This window comes from Branchiostoma floridae, chromosome 12, assembly GCF_000003815.2.
Source record: "Branchiostoma floridae strain S238N-H82 chromosome 12, Bfl_VNyyK, whole genome shotgun sequence".
Lineage (NCBI taxonomy): Eukaryota > Metazoa > Chordata > Leptocardii > Amphioxiformes > Branchiostomatidae > Branchiostoma > Branchiostoma floridae.
In genome coordinates this window covers 4207277-4226366 of record NC_049990.1, presented here as the reverse complement: position 1 = coordinate 4226366, position 19090 = coordinate 4207277, and the positions used below count along the sequence as shown (strand labels likewise).

General features: G+C 40.6%; 1 protein-coding gene across 1 annotated transcript in view; it reads right to left on the bottom strand.

Annotated features, from left to right (window-relative positions):
• Positions 1-19090, bottom strand: part of LOC118426868 (dynein heavy chain 5, axonemal-like) — a 92120-nt gene that overhangs the window by 29432 nt on the left and 43598 nt on the right. Inside the window, 20 exon segments of the mRNA XM_035836433.1 lie at positions 403-537; positions 1175-1300; positions 1635-1988; positions 2443-2596; positions 3045-3199; positions 4266-4414; positions 5822-5921; positions 6497-6637; positions 7055-7207; positions 7566-7690; positions 8508-8625; positions 9186-9308; positions 9687-9797; positions 10219-10359; positions 10981-11106; positions 14605-14775; positions 16561-16674; positions 17263-17440; positions 18050-18260; positions 18827-18980. Of these exon segments, the coding sequence (XP_035692326.1) occupies positions 403-537; positions 1175-1300; positions 1635-1988; positions 2443-2596; positions 3045-3199; positions 4266-4414; positions 5822-5921; positions 6497-6637; positions 7055-7207; positions 7566-7690; positions 8508-8625; positions 9186-9308; positions 9687-9797; positions 10219-10359; positions 10981-11106; positions 14605-14775; positions 16561-16674; positions 17263-17440; positions 18050-18260; positions 18827-18980 (3039 nt within the window).

Here is a 19090-nt window from a genome sequence, read left to right as displayed (position 1 = left end):
GAAACAGACTCAATTTTAAGTGATTTGCCAAAAATCTTATGGGCACAAAATGAGAAGAAAAAACGTAAATACATTCAACAAAGTTGAGCCAATGCAAGTATAGAGAATCAAAATCAGGAAACAAACCCCAAAAAAAAAAAAAAAAAAAAAAATCAGGCTTGTTTGTACTAGAATGTCATTGGTTTGTCCAATGACGTTTTAACCTCCTTGATTTGTTCAACCAGACTGATACTTTGTTCATCATTTTTTGACAATGTCATTATTCTAGCTATAATATCTTGTCAGGAGTCCATTACTGGGTCCTGCACACTCCAAATTTGTCCTCCACTAGTCTACATAAGCAGATAATATTATTATTTCAGTCTTGCAACACTGTATCTTTTACACTATGCATCTACTTGCCTTGTCAGCATTCTTGGAGGCTACAGCCAAGTCCTTCTCCTTGACTGCCAGCTCCTTGGAGAGCTCATTGACCGACTCCTGAGCCTCCACCAGTTTGGCCAGACCTGTCTTCATCCTCTGGTCCAGAATCCCCACCTGGTGGTAGAGTAATTGGCACAGGATCAGTACAGGGGAAGATAATCTTCATGTAATTAGATAACCATGTATCTTAAGCACTATCTGACATTACATTTACAACTGTTTTAAGAAGAAGATTTCAAATCTGTACATATATACTACACATTCACATTTGTAGTTGTATTTGGTAGGATAACTTGCTCTTACTTCATTAGAATAGTGCTTGTAGATTATTCAGAACTACTTAGAACTTTATCATCCTGACCTGTACTTAGCTTTTGAGATCAGAAACGTACAATAAAGGTCTTCTTCATTCCTTCATTCAATTTACAGCCTCAAATTGAACAAGCTTTGGCCTACTGCTAGTGTTTCCTGCTTAAGTCCTGAAAAAATCTACAGTCGGTAGGATCATCTTTTTCTTAGACTTTGGCCAAAACTCTACTGATACAATACAGTCTAAGAATTTAAAACCTCTCACGTTTCAGTATCTATCAGACACCATCATCGGGGTAGAATGGCAGGATCTACTTCTCACTGCTACCAAAACATCAGAAGTGAGTCCTATCTTGGATGTGTTGGAAGAACTGTATTTACCACCCTAATGAAACTATTTACGAATAATATTGAGGTACGCTAGTATAATTATGCAGTTTACTTCATTCAGGTGTTCAGTGTAGATGGTCCTGTAGCCAGCCAGGAAGGACAGATAAGACTTGGGTGTCACGTGCATCTGGCGACGGAAACGCTCAAAGTACTCCACACACTTCTCAGCAACCAGATCCTGTAAAGAAGCAAAAGGGAGACAAAATAAACATACAATAAGTTGAAGAGAAATTTAAATATCTGTATGATGTGTGCAGATAGCGCAGTATTTGATATGCCTGATCCTAGCTCCAGGTCTGAATCCTGGCATGGATATAGTTCGTTTGACTGTATTACATCAAATAAGTTGAAACCCTTGATATTTGTAATAGTAAGCTATAAACATAATCAAACAAAGATGTACTTATCATGATCTTAATATAGTAATTGTAACCAAAACAAGTCATTTTAGCTTTAATCAGGCTCAATAAGCCACAATTTCATACTATGGTATTCTGAAAAGAAATACTCACATGGATTTTCCCCATGGTGTTGACCACGCTGTTCTTCACATGCTCTGTGCAGCGGATCTGGAAGTTAGCCAGGAAGTAGTCGGCAACAGCGATTAGCGCGTCCTTGGGCCAGCGCAGGAACCAATCCATCGTACAGCCAGAGAACAGCGCCGGGAACTTGAGCGCGCGGCTGCGGAAGTTCTCCCCCACTGGAGAGAAGCAGAGCACGACGTGCAGGTTGCTTCGGGCGCGGCTAAGGAAGTAGTTGTAGAGGTTCTCGTTGGTGGGAGGGTGGCGAGGGAACTCCTTCTTCATCACAGGGATCAGCTCCGAGGTGATCTCATCAATCTCATCACGGGCAAACAGGTTGGAGATCTAGCGGGAGGAACAAAAAATCACTAAAGATAAAAACAGCATTCCCTTTACTTTACTCTGTAGAGTATAAAATTACATAGTCATATATTCTGTACACAAACAAAAACATAATTTGCCAGCAGCCTCAATATAACTAAGACCAGAATAAAGTGAAAATAGGAAAATTTTAAATCAATCTTTACTAGGCAGAATGTTGTGGATGTTGTATTCAGTTCAGTGTTCTATGAAACCAGACTCTGAAATTTGATACCCTCCAAAATTGCTTATTATAAATGTTCCATTCAGTAGAATTATTTGTTCTATGGATGGTGATTGTAAGATTCAGTATGATTCAGATTCTATGGAAGAAGGTTCCAAAATTTTATAGCCTTCTCATGATTTAAATGTTTCAATTTGTTCCATTGTACTTCGGAACCATGCTCTGAAACTCGATACTCTCCTCCCATGAACCCACCTCTCCTGTAGCCAGCAGGTTGTTCATGTACTCCAGGAAGCCCTCGTCCTTGATCTCGTTGTCAGTGAAGATGAAGGTCACACCCTGACCTTTCAACCCTGACATCCTGTACAGGACCTTCAGGTCATCCAGGAGGTTACTGGCATTGTACGTTCTACAGAGGGTGGAATATAGAATTTATCACTGCAATTGGCATGTCACTTAGAGAGTGACTCAAATAGTAAAACAAAGCTAGAAAACAAACAAGTATGGTAAGATAGTATGCTCTGTCCATGGTGCTGAATTATCGGATGTGAAACTCTTTTTTCCTTTCAGATCACAGAAAGCTGTAACGGTGTTGTTCAACTATTTGATGACCTATTTGATATTTGATGACCTATTTGATATTTCAAAAGCAGCTTTGAGCATCTTCAAAGCTGCATTGTATTTAGAGCTTGACAGATGCTAAGAAATATTGCAGAAATTATACAAATATCAATAAGTGAATGGAAAACTACTGAAAAAAAAACACACACACAATGAAAACAAGAAGTTTGTAGACAAGACTTCCACATTTATGTCTTAGAAAAAGAAGAAGAAGTTAACAAATGACTGAAGCAGACCTGGAGAGCACAATCTGGAAGGTCTTGTATCCTGCGATGTAGCTGGCCAGACGAGTCAGACTCTGCTTGCCCGAGCCCCCCACACCCACCAGCATGGCGTTACCGATGGGAGTACGGATGATGCGGGAAATCTTCAGCAAGTGGATCAGCGCATCCTGTGGTAGACAACAGCAACATTGTCAAGAACAGAGCTTCTCATGAATAAAAAAGGTTCAAGCAAACAAACATCTCAGACAGTGTATATAAATGGCTAAGGGTACATAGCTACAAAGTAACGTAGTTGTGTGGCCCATATGAATGATTGTATATTCTAGAAGATTAGGTCATGTAAAAATTTGGACAAAAAGACTGAGAATCTTACTAATATATATTTCTCCCTTTGGTCAGTAATGACCTTGTTAAGATCATAATTGTGTCAGCCCTACAGTTTCAGCTATGGCTTAACAGCCCTATATGGGACTGGCAGTCTCTGCTACATAGCTACGAGGGGCGTTCAATAAGTAATAACTCTGACTCATTTCCCATAGCAGGAGATTAATGAAACTTGGCACAGTTATTAGTCGTTCTCTTCATAGGAACCACCCAGAGTTATGCATTTCTCCCATTGTTTGATGCAGCTCTGGACACCGTTTTTGTAGGACACCCCAGGTTGGCCCTCCAACAGATGCCTCATCAATGGCAGAAGAGAACGACCAGGTCTGGAAGCTGTTTCCACAGACTTCCGGCCATGTTTGAATTCAGGATGCCAGCGTTTTACAAGGCTATGTGATGGGGCATCATCACCATAAGTTTCTTTCATTTCATCAAAAGTCTCCTTTGGTGTGCGTCCTTTCAAATACGAAAACCGGATCACTGCGCGACACTCAACTGGCCCCATTTCACACCTGGTCCATTTCACACCTAACTCAGTTCAAACACCAGTAAATCAGAAACCACAGTTAGTTCAGAGCTCTTTTTTGCAACATAAACTATAGAGATATGAATCATTACACATGCAAAATTTCATCTAGATGAGACAAATGGAAGTGGGTCAGAGTTATTACTTATTGAACGCCCCTCGTATGTAAATTGCTGCTGAGAGGTCTATTTTGAAACTTTAACTTCATTTTCTTTAAACCTAGCTACTCACCTACCAAATATCACACAAATTCACCACACAAACTGCACCAAAAACATAAACAAAGTAAACAAACTACACCAGAAAGCAGACAAGTTTTTCACCTCGAAGAACACGAGGTCCATCTTCCCTCCCCTGATGGTCTCGTTGTACTGCTCCTGGAAGCTGAGCGCTCGGTCAGACAGAGACTTCAGCGTATCGACTGGCTCGTAGATCTTTGGAGCGTCAAGGTCTGCGTCATCGGGCTCATCCCCTGGGTTATACAGAATCACAGATTTGTTATACAAAACAGTTGATTTGATAATGTCCATTAACCTTAATTAGCACCCAGATGTAGCCATTTGGTACAAGGCCCTTAAAGAAGATCCCAATTTTTTGGTTTTTGGTGTTAAATGTACATATAAGTTGTACATTGCTGTGCAACATGTTCCTTTAACACCAGTACCCTTTCCAGTCCTTTAACCAGAGTATTCCCACCATGCAAAGACACCTTTTAAGGAGTTGTAATGTTTTTCTACCTGGATTTGGGGGTGGGAGCCCTGTGAAAATAAACGTTAACCATTATGATATGTGATACTGTATACGGAAATTTATACATTCAGTACTGACAGTGATACTGAATACTATATGATAGGACATGCATAATATTACAATGTGCCCTGTGCAATAGAAATAACTTCATACAACAGGCATACATGTACTTACGGTTACTGTAATATATAACTTCTGTGAAGCATTGACATAGAAACAGCAATATACATTTTAGATACATGATTACCAAACTGTAAGTAACTATACAACCACTGAAGTATACATCAAGAATATAGCTAAAGCATTGCAGGATTCGAGCTATTTTTTTGTTGAAAACAATGTTTTTTGTAAAAAGAGTTATAACATGATAAAGAAAGAAACAGAAATTTCAGATAGGAATCATATAGGCTGTATAATCATATCACCCCATCTTAGATTCCACAGTAGGGGTTATTAGAATGGAAAAAGAAAAGAAGAAGAAGATATGCCAAAAAGCAGTTACTCAATCAACTGGAAATGATCTTGGAAACGGTCAGACGTTTCAGACACCAGCTGATGTCTTTGGCCAGAGACGAAAGAAATTGGATGATGTCTGAAACATCTGACCGTTTCCAAAACCATATCCAGTTACTAGTATGAGTAACTACTTTTTGGCGTATCTTATTACCTGGATGTCTATCTTTCATCAACGTAAGAAGAGGAAGACTGCGCAACGATTGTAACGGGTACAAAGTATGGCTAGTGACAGTATACAACAGTATACTAATCTAACCTTATAACAGAAAATATCTCGGCATAGTGTATTTCACATTGTTAGAACACCACTTCTCTTTTGCATAGCATTATATATATAAGAGTAATGAATCTCATGTATAGCCCAACTCGATTGTAACACTATATCAAAGACTAATGTGTCAGCCCTTCTTGTTACGTTAATTAGGATATCAAGTCTTATTCTCTACACCTATTTTGTACTTTGTGTAACAGTCATTGCCATACTTTGTACCATGTACAAATGTCGAGCAATAAAGTTCTATATATATATTGGCCTAGGTGGACAGAGATGGAGTTGGGACATGATAGTACATTGAATATTTCTCTGCTTGTTTTAGATATCATGTAGACATACCTGTAGCCTCTGGAGCATCCCGCAGGAAGTCCACAAAGTAAGCACTGTCTCCTTCCTTCACATTTTCAGCCAGAGCTGTGCCCATGTCCTCCTCTGCAACCTGATGGACAATCATGCAAGAAGGAACATATGTTAAAAATTCATCAATCATTCAATGGCTGTCAAATAAAACACTTATGGTATACTTTACGAAAAAAACTGTGTCATGTTAGGATTTAAATGCTTTTTAAAGCATTTAAATCCTAACATGCAGGTTGAAATATCTACCTTTACAGTAACCATTAACTTTGCACTACTAAATGTCATTGCCCTGTAAATTATTTAAAAGTGACAGTGTAAAGTAGATTGGACTGTCTCATTCCTCAAGCTTCCAAGTCAGACATCTTTCACACTGCAGTCTCTCTCAGTTAGACATCTGGAGTCGCATAGTTCTAATCAAAGAACTCTGGGGGTCCAGGGGTATGCTCCCCGGGAAAATTTTAAAATCTAGACCTTCTGAAATGATTTTTCCTTTATTCTGCTTACTCTGCTTGGCTCAATTAGAATCTTTACATGCCGATTTTTTGTCTGTCACAGGGGACGGAATGGGCAAAAGTCTGTCAAAGGAGGAATGATGGATGCAAGGGTAGAGCCCTGGGTTAGGCGCTTGCTGGCCAAGTAGCAGAAATGCCTCACCTTGAAGATCATCTTTTCGAACCACTCCTTGTCAGGATGGTTGGTGAACCTGTCTGCGATGACACGCGTGCACTCATGCTTCCACAGACGCATGATCAGGTCGTTGTTAGGGTCGATCTCAGAGGTCACCGTCAGCATGCCCTGGAGAAGAAAAACCATGTAATATGTTCGACTTAATGTGTATTCATCACATTTCCTTTTGTTAAAATCATCCTTCCCTACCACTCTTCCATGTAATGTTATGCCCATTGTTCACTCAACTTACCAAATTAAGTGCTTGTAAGAGTAGAATCACTTTTACAAAAAGCAGTTCCTCAAGCAACTGGATATGATTTTGGAAACAGTCAGATGTGTTACTGACAAAAGACAATGGATGTTGTCTGAATCGTCTGACCGTTTCCAAAGTCATATAATTATCCAGTTGCTAATGAGTAACTGCTTTTTGGTGTATCTTATTAGTACCTGGATGTCTACCCTTCATCGACGTAGAATCACTATTGTTTGATCGAAGACTTATCAAATCGACTAAAAACACCCCTACAGAGAGAATGAACCGACCTGCCAGATCCTTGACAGATCCCTGAGGTTGAAGATATAGTGGAACTTGGCGGGGGTGGGCAGCATCTTGACCTTGGTGGCCTGCCACAGACGCCGGGTGCACGGCACCAGACTCACAGCCAAGTCCTTCACTTCCGGTTTGAAGCCACGCTCCTGTGCACAGAATGCAGATGTTAATTTTTCTCCACCTCTTTTATACACTTTTACTGGACAGGTGATATTTACATGTAAGTTACTCTAAAAGTAAAAATGCCAGTATACAATGTACATTCAGTTGATAAAAGAAAAGCATGGAGTACATTGTACATGTACCTCCAGAGAAAACTGGCATAAGAACTGAGCAAAAGCTATATGGGCATGGACACCACACTTTCAAGCAGTATTGTCCAGCGGGTTTACACTGGCAAGGCTTTCTTAAAATACTCCTTCCAAAATTTCCTTGGATATGAATTGCAAATACCTCTCTTCTAGCAGGAGCATTAAAAAGAAGTGAAATGGCAAGGAGACAGACCTTGACGAAGTAGCCGTCTGCAATGGTGGTGAAGATCTTGTCCATGGAGGCATTGGAGGGCAGGGTGCAGTTGTAGATGGTGAACTGGCGCTTCAGACGGGCAGGGATGTCGTTACGACCACCGCCTGGGAAACAGCAAATACTTAGAGTCGGACTTAACTCTATAGTAAGCTTCCATAAGTTACTTAGGGTGTGGTCACATACATGTAACATGTATGTGTTACGATTGTCTTACGAATTTGATGCCATTGATCACTGATCTAGATCCAGAGCAGCACTTTGTGTACAAAGACAGTCAAACTTTGCAGGAGATGTACGTTTTTGTCCTCCAAAATGCACAAAGTTAGGGTACAACAATCGCACGACATATGTGACCACACCTTAGTTACCTACATGATTGAATACTTACACTAGACATCTGACCCCAAAGTTCCAAACCTATATATCAAGTTTAATTTAATATGTGCTACTCAAGAAGGTTTGTCTTAGGCTTAATCTTGTTGTTTTACTAATGAAGTATACTTTGACATTTGAGTTAATTATATGTGGTTGTATTCTATGAGAAGTGTAAAATTTAATGTAACGCTAGTTCACCATTATCCGTTGGGTTACCTATATCCGTTGTTTTTAAAAACAGGGTATTTTGGGATATCACGTCAACGGACGGACGTTTCAAATTGCAGTATTTTCAGGATATTGCAGTTTAAAACTACCACCTGCCGACTTGATGTGCTTAAAGACTCTGTTTTTTAAAAGCAACGGATATAGGTTACCCAACGGATAAAGGTGAATTAGCGTTACGTTTTAGCAAAGTTGCAAAATACAGAATAACTGACAATTGTTAAATGCTGTAATTGTTCCCCAGGCTTACCTAAAAAACAGGTTATTGAACTGAGTTGTAATGTACTGGATAAACAATCAAGTGAAAGTAAAAGATCTCACCTGGATGGATCATGGCAGCCACAAACTGCATATCCACGATGTTGGTGAACTCTCCTGGCTTCTCCAGATTGTAGAACCCTTTCGTCTCAACCAGCTGTCTCACAATCTCATTGGTGATCTAATGTCATGAAGGAATACATGAATTTGCATAATCCTTTATGCAGCAGCAGAGATACATAATATAGAAATACAGTACCCATAAGGAAAAGATGTTGATATGGAAAATTACACAACTATGGAAGTTTTAACAGCAAATACAAAATTGCAGAGTCTCCATCTCCAAAGCAAAACTCAGCTGGAAATTGGACAGTTTCAGAAACATTTCTAAACTTCACAAGTGACAAGCATGCCATCTTGATCGTATCTTAAAGTATGTATATTTCCATGGTCTCTCCCAAAGAGATACTGGGAAAGCAATCTTGATATAAGTGAAAACCTAAAGAAGCAGAGAAAATTACTTAATATATCAAAAAAGAGTATAGGTCCTTTCTGGTGTAAGAGGATCAAACCATTCTGGCTACATGGGGTAGAGAATCTCTTGAACAACCCCTGCTTTGCCTATTGAGTCGGTAAGTAGAACTTGCCAAAGCTCAATGTTGCTGACTTATTAGAGAGAAGAGATGCTGCCACAGTGAGCATATTTCAGTGCCTAAAAGTGCCTGGAAGAGAGAGAATTACCTGGTCTCCCCATTCGTTGATGATGGGCATGTTGATGTCGTCCACGAACACCGTCATGTGTTTACCTGCAGGGGGGCCGTATGTGGTGCCCACACGCTTGTCAACATAGCTCTCAATGGTGCGCTGTGGGAGTCATTTCAAATTGGTAATTAATCACTAATGAATAATTAAGTTCACTAGTAGAGCGATAAATCTCTCGGAGTAAATCAATCAGACAGAAGAGTTCTCAGTACAACATTATGATGAATGCTCTCAATGGTGCGATGTGGAATTTAGTTATTTCAAATTGGTAATCGGTCACTGTTGATACATGTCATCTCTGATAATAAAGGGGTGACGCAAAAGTTTAAGTGCCTGCACCTTGACCCCATAGTGAGAGACAATTTCTTTTCAAATGGCTGATTTGAAGTAAATAAACGTTTTTTATATCTAGTATCTGTTCTAGAGATTGAAGACGTGTATTTGAATATTGTTTACCTGAACTTTCATAAACAAAATTACCTGGAAGGTGGTTGGCTGTGTGGCGCTGGAGAAGTTGAGAGCCTTGGTGAGATGCTGTTCTGGGTCGTATTTACCCATGTAGCCCTTGATGATCACAGTCTTGGCTGTACCCTGGGAGTTTTCAAAGTATTAGCAAGGTTCTTAGCAAACAGTGAGTCGGACATAGTTTTCAAAAATACTTCAACATAAACTTAACAGATACTAGGTTGATTTTCTAGTATTGGATCAAAAGTGTTACTGTACTTCTAAATATATAAACTCGGCACAAAAAGTTTCGCATATCAAATTTGGTTGATCATATTTCTGATGTTTCATGAATCCTTTTGTGAATCATCGTCACCGGCCCGCGGCCATGACAACAGGACGATACAGTGTTGAGCAGAAGCAGGGAAATTTGGGCACTTTTTTGGTGACCCACTCATGTAAGCAGGCCCCGTGCTCGTTTCATGGGTTTACAATCATAATGTGTTTGATACCATAGGAAAGGGAATCCAAAGTTGATATGCGAAACGCGAGTTTATATTATCCATACCTGTTCACCAATGAGCAGCACTGCCTTCTCCTGTTTCATGATAACGTCCATGAGGTAGTCGGTCCGGACGTTGTCCACGTTGGGCACCAGGATGGAGGCGTAGTCTGGGATACTGTCCTTCGGGTACAAGTACGACTCCACCTAATGTATATATATGGAGGAACAAAAAAGTGTGGTGATGAAAATGGATTGCCATGGCGACAGAGTTATGGTTTATACATATTGAATTATACATTTGCTGTTGTTGGTGTATTGTAGTAATGTAAATACAGAAACTTTGATACGGGTGTTCCGGACCGTGTGATAACGTTGCGTATCACATATGGTTCTAAGTTGTATCACACAGGCTTTCTTCAAGTAAATGGAACTATTTTGAACGGGCCGAATACGGCACGGTTGAAACTTCAAATACCAGACTCGGACGTTAGAATTGTTGTTGTTACAATCTTTTGTTCAAGGACACAACATCTGGTGCATTTTGCATCGCAATATGTGTTTTCTTAGGTGGGCATGACATAAATAAAATACAACACCGTGTATTCTGCATCACCCTCGGCCCCAGCCCTCCCGCGGGTCCGATCACCCTCTGGCCTTCTGGCGATCCTTCCCGCGGTCGGGCTGGTACCTCGCGTGATACGGAATACTAAGTGTTGTATTCTATATGAATGACCTGTCACACCTAGCTTTTGCACATCTATCTAAAAACGTTCCTTAAAACTATCCAGAGTAGATGCCCCAGGCCTGCTGTGCTCGGTTACTGACCCTCGTGTTCCAGTGTTTCCACTGTCCGTTGTCGTCCACGTAGAACTCAAACATGGTGTCCTGGCTGCCCGGCTCTACAGGTGGCATGGACAGGTCTGCCTCGTGCTTCCTGATGAACTCCTCCATCTGATGAATACAAAAGATTCAATGAATGAATGAATGAATGAATGAAGACCTTTATTGTACGTTCTTGCTTTCTAACAAGCTAAGTACAGGTCAAGGTGAATATGATACATTATAGTGATTCTAAGTACAATTTGAGTAGGATGTGATACATGACATGAGACTACAATGTCTGAAGTATGCTAATACTAGTATGCATAGGTTCAACAATACTTCTTCTCGCTTCTTAATTACCTTTGCCAGAATGGCTAAGGTTATGTTTTCGGTTTGGTGGTGTGGTTCTCCCCGTTTGTGAGCAGCATAACTCGAGAGGACTTCGATGGATGCGGCTGATATTTGGTGGGTGGGTAGGGGTGTGGAAGACGAAGGTCGAGTTCGATAATGGGCCTCCTAGCGGCTTGCTAAGGTACTGCAGCGGGACCTGCATGCTTGATATCTCGCGTTCCGGACATGCTGCGGTCGTGATTTTTGAGCGTTAGGGAGCCCTTAAAGCAGGGAGTGATTGCTGCGAGTTTGGGCCCCCTAGCGGATTTCATGGAAGTGCGGGCGCCGGTTTAATTGCAAACTTTTGTCTGCGGACAGCATAACTCGAGAAGACTTCGACGGATGCAGCTGGTATTTGGTGGGTGGGTAGGGGTCTGGGAAACAAAGGGGGAGTTCGATAATGGGCCCCCTAGCGGCTTTCCTTGGTACTGCAGCGCAACTTCTGGGTGTGTTTTTCCATCTTCTGAACATGGTATGGCCACGAGTTTTGGGTGTTAGATAGCTGTTGTGCTCAGGAGTTGGTGACATAAGTTTGGGCCCCCTAGCGGCTAGTGTAGGGATAGCAGGGGCATTCTTGTCGAAAACTTCTGAAGCAGTACAACCCCACTCCACCTTAGCAGCTGTCAGCACAGTTGAGGGGTTCCTTGTCCATGAATAATGGACTGGCCTATGATCAGTCAGTACTGTGAGCAACCTGATATTTCAGAGGTGTAAAGGTCAGACCTTGCAAATGTGTTAGTTGACCCTTAGGCCATATGATCAACTTGGCAAGCCAAAATGATGGGCTTATGTACATAACAACGGTCTTAGTCTGTATTCTTCTCCCTCCTTTGAGTTTGAGAGGTAGGTACACTGTCATCTCTCTTTTCACTACATGGTCTCAATTTGAGCTGTCCTTGCAGTAGTCTTTTAAAAGCCATTTTCAGCCTCAAAGCCTTCATGCATTCAAGTCTGTCTCCAAAGAGTCAGCTTGAACTATGTAGAACATGTATCTTACCTTTTATATCATATGGTTGTGAGATTTGGGGCAGAGCTAATTCAGAAGACAATTGCCCAGCAGAAATTACACGGAGGTGATTTTGTGGAAAATCTTTTGGGTGTACATAGAGATACAAGGAACATGAGGTAGTAGAGCAGAGCTTGGGACATTGTTTCCAATTGACTTACATATATTTAATGTACAGTCAAGTTGTGGCTACACTTCAAACATTCGGACTTTTTAACACATCCCCTATTGTGAGTAGGCGTGTTATCACTCTGTCATCAAATTGAATATGAACTGATGAACAGCTGTAAGGAATTCAGGTTACAAGGCGTAAGGGAAATTTGAAACGATATCGGTTACTTTTTTCTATGGATGTCTGAATTCACAGTTAGACAATAAGTACATAATGTACATTGTTAAAAATGTGGTTGAAAGATATATATATCCAGATATGTTTTCATTGACTGTCTACAAAAAAGTAAAGAAGGGATTCTCCAGGGAATATTATATAAAATTTTCTAGATAAATATGTGGTATGGTGGGCTTTGTGCAACTTTAGAAGTAGTGCCTACCCCCTTGCAATTGTGACAGGGTGGTGGAAATGGTACTTGTTTCTCGATGCTTTAAGCTTGAGGGTGACTTCTGAACAGTTTCATACAACTAAAATGCACATTTGTGGAGTTATGGTTTTGGAGCTGAGGGGTTGCCACACAAACCTGGACAATAGACTAAAACCACTGCGACAATTTTACCTTTGCCAGAATGGCTAAGGCTTAGGTTTTGGATGTGTTTGTGTGTCTGTGTGTGTGTTAACAGCATAACTCGAGAAGCCTGGGATGGATCCTGATGATATTTGGTAGGTGGGTAGGGATCAGGAAACGAAGGTCAAGTTTGATAATGGACCCCCTAGCGGCTTGCCAAGGTACTGCAGCAGAAACTCAACTTTGGACGAAATAACTCTACAACATGTTGACGGATCGTCATGATTTTTGGTATGTAGATAGAATGAGTGATGACTTACATAATGAGATACTAATTATGCACATCAACAGCTCATTTGCATAATTAATTAGGAAAATTTATAAATCCACAGCATTCCATGATAGGACTTTCAAACTTGTCACATATGTAGCTGGGAAGGAGAGAAATGGCTATAGATATCAATTATGAAAATGATGACCTCATTTGCATTATTAATGAGAAAATATGAACATGTTGACGGATCATCATGTTTTTTGGTATTTAGGTAGCGTAAGTGAAGACCTACATAATGAGATACCAATTATGCAAATCAACAACTAATTTGCATAATCAATTAGGAAAAGTACAAAAACCCACTGCATTTCATTATAGTACTTTCATCAAAGTTGTCACATATGTAACTGAGAAAGAGGGAAGAGAGTAAGGGGTGTATTTTATCAAAGACTGAAAGAGAATAAGTCAAGAATGGATCAAAGGATCATCATGATTTTTGGTATGCTGATAGCTTAAGTAATACTTGATACAATTTGATATCGATTAATGGTAACTTGGGATCTAATTTGCATAATCAATGTTGAAATTTTATAAACCAACTCCAAGCATATGATTATAAAGAAAATGAAATGAGTAACGCATTTGTCTACAGACATCATTCTACATAACAAACCTTGTTATTTGGCAAAGGTATGTGTTCGTGGAACTCTAGTTCAATAAATGGGCTAAGTCTGGGTAATTCAAATAGAAGTTTTCTACACACACACACATACACATGCGCATAATGTTGATACAAATACAGATATTTTGCCTTCATTTTTCATTAGAATATCCCCCTTTGCCCAGAAGTGATTTACCTAATACTATTATAACAGTTAAATGTTTGGCATCCCAAAAAGCTAAAACTCATTTTCGAATTCTGGTTTCTAGTAGCTGCAGTAGATATAAAATAGATAGTTCCTGCTCCTTGACACTGTTCTCATGAATATACAAAAAGCATCTTTATTTCTCCAAGTAGTATTGTGTAGTATTATACGATCGTTATTTGTATGAGCTGCTTGTCATAAGTGACGTGAGATCGCGTAGTGCAACAGCAGCGTGTTTGCCTCGGGACCGAGTTTGCTTCGGCTAGGGTCGTCCCTCGGATAGGACGTTAAATGGCGGTATAACCTCGTCGTGTGTAAGCACGTCGACCGAAGATGATGATGATCTGTAACGATGCTATATATCACTGTAAGGTTCTTGTTAAACTTTATGTTTTTTTAAAAGCCACTGACCTTTGCCCTGTCCTCCAGCTCCAGCAGTGCCCCCAGCGACCACATCAGCGCGAAGATGAAGATCTTGGCCAGGTGGTCCTTGGGCAGGTTCTTAGGTGTGCCGTCCTCCCCGGTGGGGATAAGACCCTCCAGAAGGTCGATCAGCTGCTTCACGTAGTTACACTCCAGGGTCTGGAAAGAGGGTTATGACAAAATTCAACATCAAAATGTGTCACTGACGAAGGATAGTGGATTCTATCCAAAACGTCTGACCGTTTCCAAAACCATATCCAGTTGCTTGAGTAACTACTTTTTGACGTATCTTATTACCTGGATGTCTAACCTACATCAACGCAACAATAAAATGAATGAAAAAGAAAACTGGAAACAAAAAAATATCAAAATATCAACTGATACAAGCTTAGGGTTGGATTTCATATCATAGAGATCATTCTATCTTATTCCACATGGCTGCTAGCTTTTGTATTAATAAGACCCTCCAGCAGGTCAATCAACTGCTTCACGTAGTTACACTTCAGGGTCTGGAAAAGGAGGTTATGAATTTTTAAAGTGAATAAAAATGGAAACATAAGAAGGCAATCCAAACTCTAACAACTGGATAAACATCAGTGATTTACTTCCAGACGTTTCAAGTGACATTCATCACTCTTCTTCAGCAATTTCAATTTAAGCCCCGGTCACAAGAATCGTACGACGTCCTTGCGATGGCATATTACGCCTATCGCACGATGATCACAGTGGATCGCAGCTAAATCGTAAGCAAAATCAGCCATCGCAGAGCATCGCAGAGCATCGGATGATGTTCAAAATTTTTCCAGCGTCGTAAGATTTTTAACTTGTGTCTCTTCTGTATAGCCGTCTGACCGTTTTTGTGCTTCTTTAACGAACAAAATGTGGACATAGCTGTTGAATATCTTCCTATAATATCTTTAACTGTAAAAATGAATTTAAAAAGACCAAGACAATAAGAGTATTACAAGGAAAAGTTCAAATCAAGCGTGAGTACTGGTATGGTTATCTCGGCCTGCTTGCCGGCTCTGCGTGTCAGACTCTTTCGAAGATTGTATCATTATATGCTATCAACAAAAAGATGCCATCATACAAAAATCATATCATAAGCATTATATCATATATATTTCCGACTCATAGAGCCTGCCTTTATGTTTGAGTTGTCCCCATGGTTATTACGATTATGGTAAACTGACCCAAGACCGACGAGAGCTGAGATTTGATCTAATTATAAACTCACGTGCATGAAGCGATCAAACAATTGTCTGCATCACCTGTGCGGGGCGCGCTGTTCTCTGGTTGCGATTGTGGCAGTTGCGACTGATATATTTCCCTTTTCGTCAATATCGACAATATCAGGGAAAACTGAAACAATCACAACATGCTAACAATTCATAAATCTAAAACCTCATCAGTAGACAAAAATTGCCGTAATGAAGTCTGCTTTGGGGGCAAATAAAATCTTACGACGATAGCGAAATTTTGAACATGTTCAAAATCCATTTCAGCTCTATTTTCGCCATACGACGCTCCCCGATTTACTATGATTTACCTGCGATTGACGCAGATACGCTCTAATGACCTCATCGTACGATGCATTACGATCCTTGTGACCACGGCTTCATATATTCAAACCATTGCTTCCGATTCTTCCCCGACTTACGACGTTCTGCGCTTGTGCCGCGCATAAAACCTCCATCGCAGTCAATCGTACGATTCTTGTGACCGGGGCTTTACAAAAATGAACTGGAAGAACAATTCAAGACCATCGAACTGGAAAAAATAATTGAACGTGTCAAAGTCAGTGACCCATAAGGGTCTTATGACTTTGCCAGCCGTTTTGTCATGACGCATCATATGCCCTGCAAGATGCATCCTTTGGTTACGGGTGACCACTGTGGCAAGTCACAGTTAAGTTGTTTATCAATACAATGACTATATGTTTACCTTCATTTTAGGCCAGAGGCTCTGGTTGACGAAGATGTAGAGGTCGGGGAAGATGGACTCCACCAGATTCCACAGGATCTCGGACTGTTGGGGAGGCCTCCTCCGCAGCCAGGCCTGTTGGAAGGGAGAGGAAATACATGTAAGTCTGCCATCAGAAAAAGCAACAAGTTATCTCAACCATGGTTGTAAAGTTTAAAATCTACATCAGGGTGCATCAATCCTCACTGAACTATGACGGTGGTAGATTCTGTTTTCCTGCCACTTTTGATTCACTCCTGACATCATCACACTTGACTGAATTATGTAATATGTTAAACTTGTCATTCAGCACCAAGGACAGCACCGTTTGTAAGTATCCTAGATACCAAGAGCAACAGTCATGGATCCCAAATCAATACAAGAAATTGAAAATCTTATATCTGCATGAAATACTATGTTTTATGAATTTCCCATATTTCTTGTTGATGTGAATTTCTCAGTACCTATGCATTTTCTGCCTTCCAGTGGGCTTTGGAAACTACTTTGGATCTGGACCTAACCAACTTCCTATCCTGAAAGTCTCCAGCTACACCATAATCCACCAAATAGAACAACTTTAGACACAGAACAGTGGGAACAAACTTGCACACATTCCCAGCAGACAGCAGACATACAAACAAACAAACTGAAAACTAACCTCCATTTTCAGGAGGTAAACATTACCTTGATGATGGGGTCCCAGTCCAGTACAGAAGAGCTCATGAACACCATGCCGTTCCGTGACACGGTGGCGGGGGAAGCGTTGTCGACGTTATCGGGCTCGAACACGATCTTACAGTCCATGGCCATGGGGATCCGGTCACCGTTGGCCAGAGTCAGGGTCTTGTTGTCGTCCAACACACTGTATAAAATCATAACTATATGTTAAGGACACTATTCTAATTAAGCATTACAATTAAAGGTGATATAGATCATTTACTCCCCCACTGTCTTTCAATCTCTCGCTCTCTCTCTCTGATTCACTATCACCCTCACTTGCTCACTGTCACTCTAACCTAGTACTCACATTCTACTCAGACACTTAATATCATTCTCCATAATGATACGATTTTAAGACTTTATATCCGTGCACAAAAATAAAGCGCTTACCAACAAGCTTTCGATCAGTCCTCTGATCCTTCTCAAGGACTGATCGAAAGCTTGTTGGTAAGCGCTTTATTTTTGTTTTATGTTAACTACCGTCACAGATGAACTTACATTCAAGTATCATTCTCCATAATGATCTCTCTCTCCCTACCTCCCTCTCTCACACTCACTCACTCATTCATCTCCGTCTAAATCTTTTCCAAAATGAAAAAAACATGGAAAAGTACTCTGACTCTTAGATTTATTGGGCTCCCTTGGAAATCATTTTTTTTAACTGTAGGGATTACCCTAAAAGATGAATAAATAAAATAATTGAATAAACATGCCAAATATCCAACTTGAAGGGAGATTGAAACAAAGTTACCTGTTGAGGTTCTCGATCCAGAGGGTGTCGACCGGCCCGTCGAGCACCAGCCACACGTGCTCTCCCTTCTTCACCTTGTGCGTGCGCCGCCACAGCGTAGAGAAGATTCCGTCTGTCCAGTCGTTGGTGGCCACGTCGAGCGTGCCGAACATCTGCGGGGCCGTGATGGCCTTGGGGTTCATACGCATCTCACGATGGGGCTCACCAATGTCTGAAAGAGACAGGAAAAATTTTTTTTCAAAACCGTTTTTTCTTGATGGACTGGACTTAGGGCCGATTAGAAAATCAAAACCGGATGTTCCGCTGCAGTACCAGGGGAAGTGCTAGGGGGCCTCAAATCTAATCATTTGTCACACCCCAACAATACACCAAGGATGAAACTAATTCATCCAGCCGTACTTAAGTTATCTTGTTGACAGACAGACACACAAACGCTAGTGAAAATATAACCTCCATGAAATTTTATGGAGGTAATGAACAGATTATATCAGCTGGCTTTTACACATTTGAGGGCTTACTGGTCCAATAAAATAACAAGAGCAAAGTAGAGTTGATATAGTTTATTTCTACACTCAGTCAAACTTGGTCTCAATACGTCTATCATTTTGCCCCACATTTTTTAGTCCATATTTTTTAGACACATGTCAAAGGCATTTTTCCTTCATCAGTACTCTGGCTTTTTTGAAGAAAAAAAACCCTTGTGTTTAAGTCAATTAAATTTTGAGCTTTTGATATCGATAATAAGACATAAAAGATAACACATCATGATTCACGGACCTGTCATGGCTTTCATCAGCAGGTGGATGCACTTGGTCTTGCCGCCGCCGGTCGGACCAAGCGCCATGAAGCCGTGCCGAACCCTCTGGGTCTCATACAGCTGGATCAGCTTCAGCACCCATGGTGGGTGGTGCTGGAGTCCAAACTCTTCACACTATGGGCACAAGCAGAAAAAAAACAAACTTATTATCATGATCATATTAAGACTATGATGGATATGATGTCTTTTTATGTTATCATACACTTATCATTATGATCACTCAG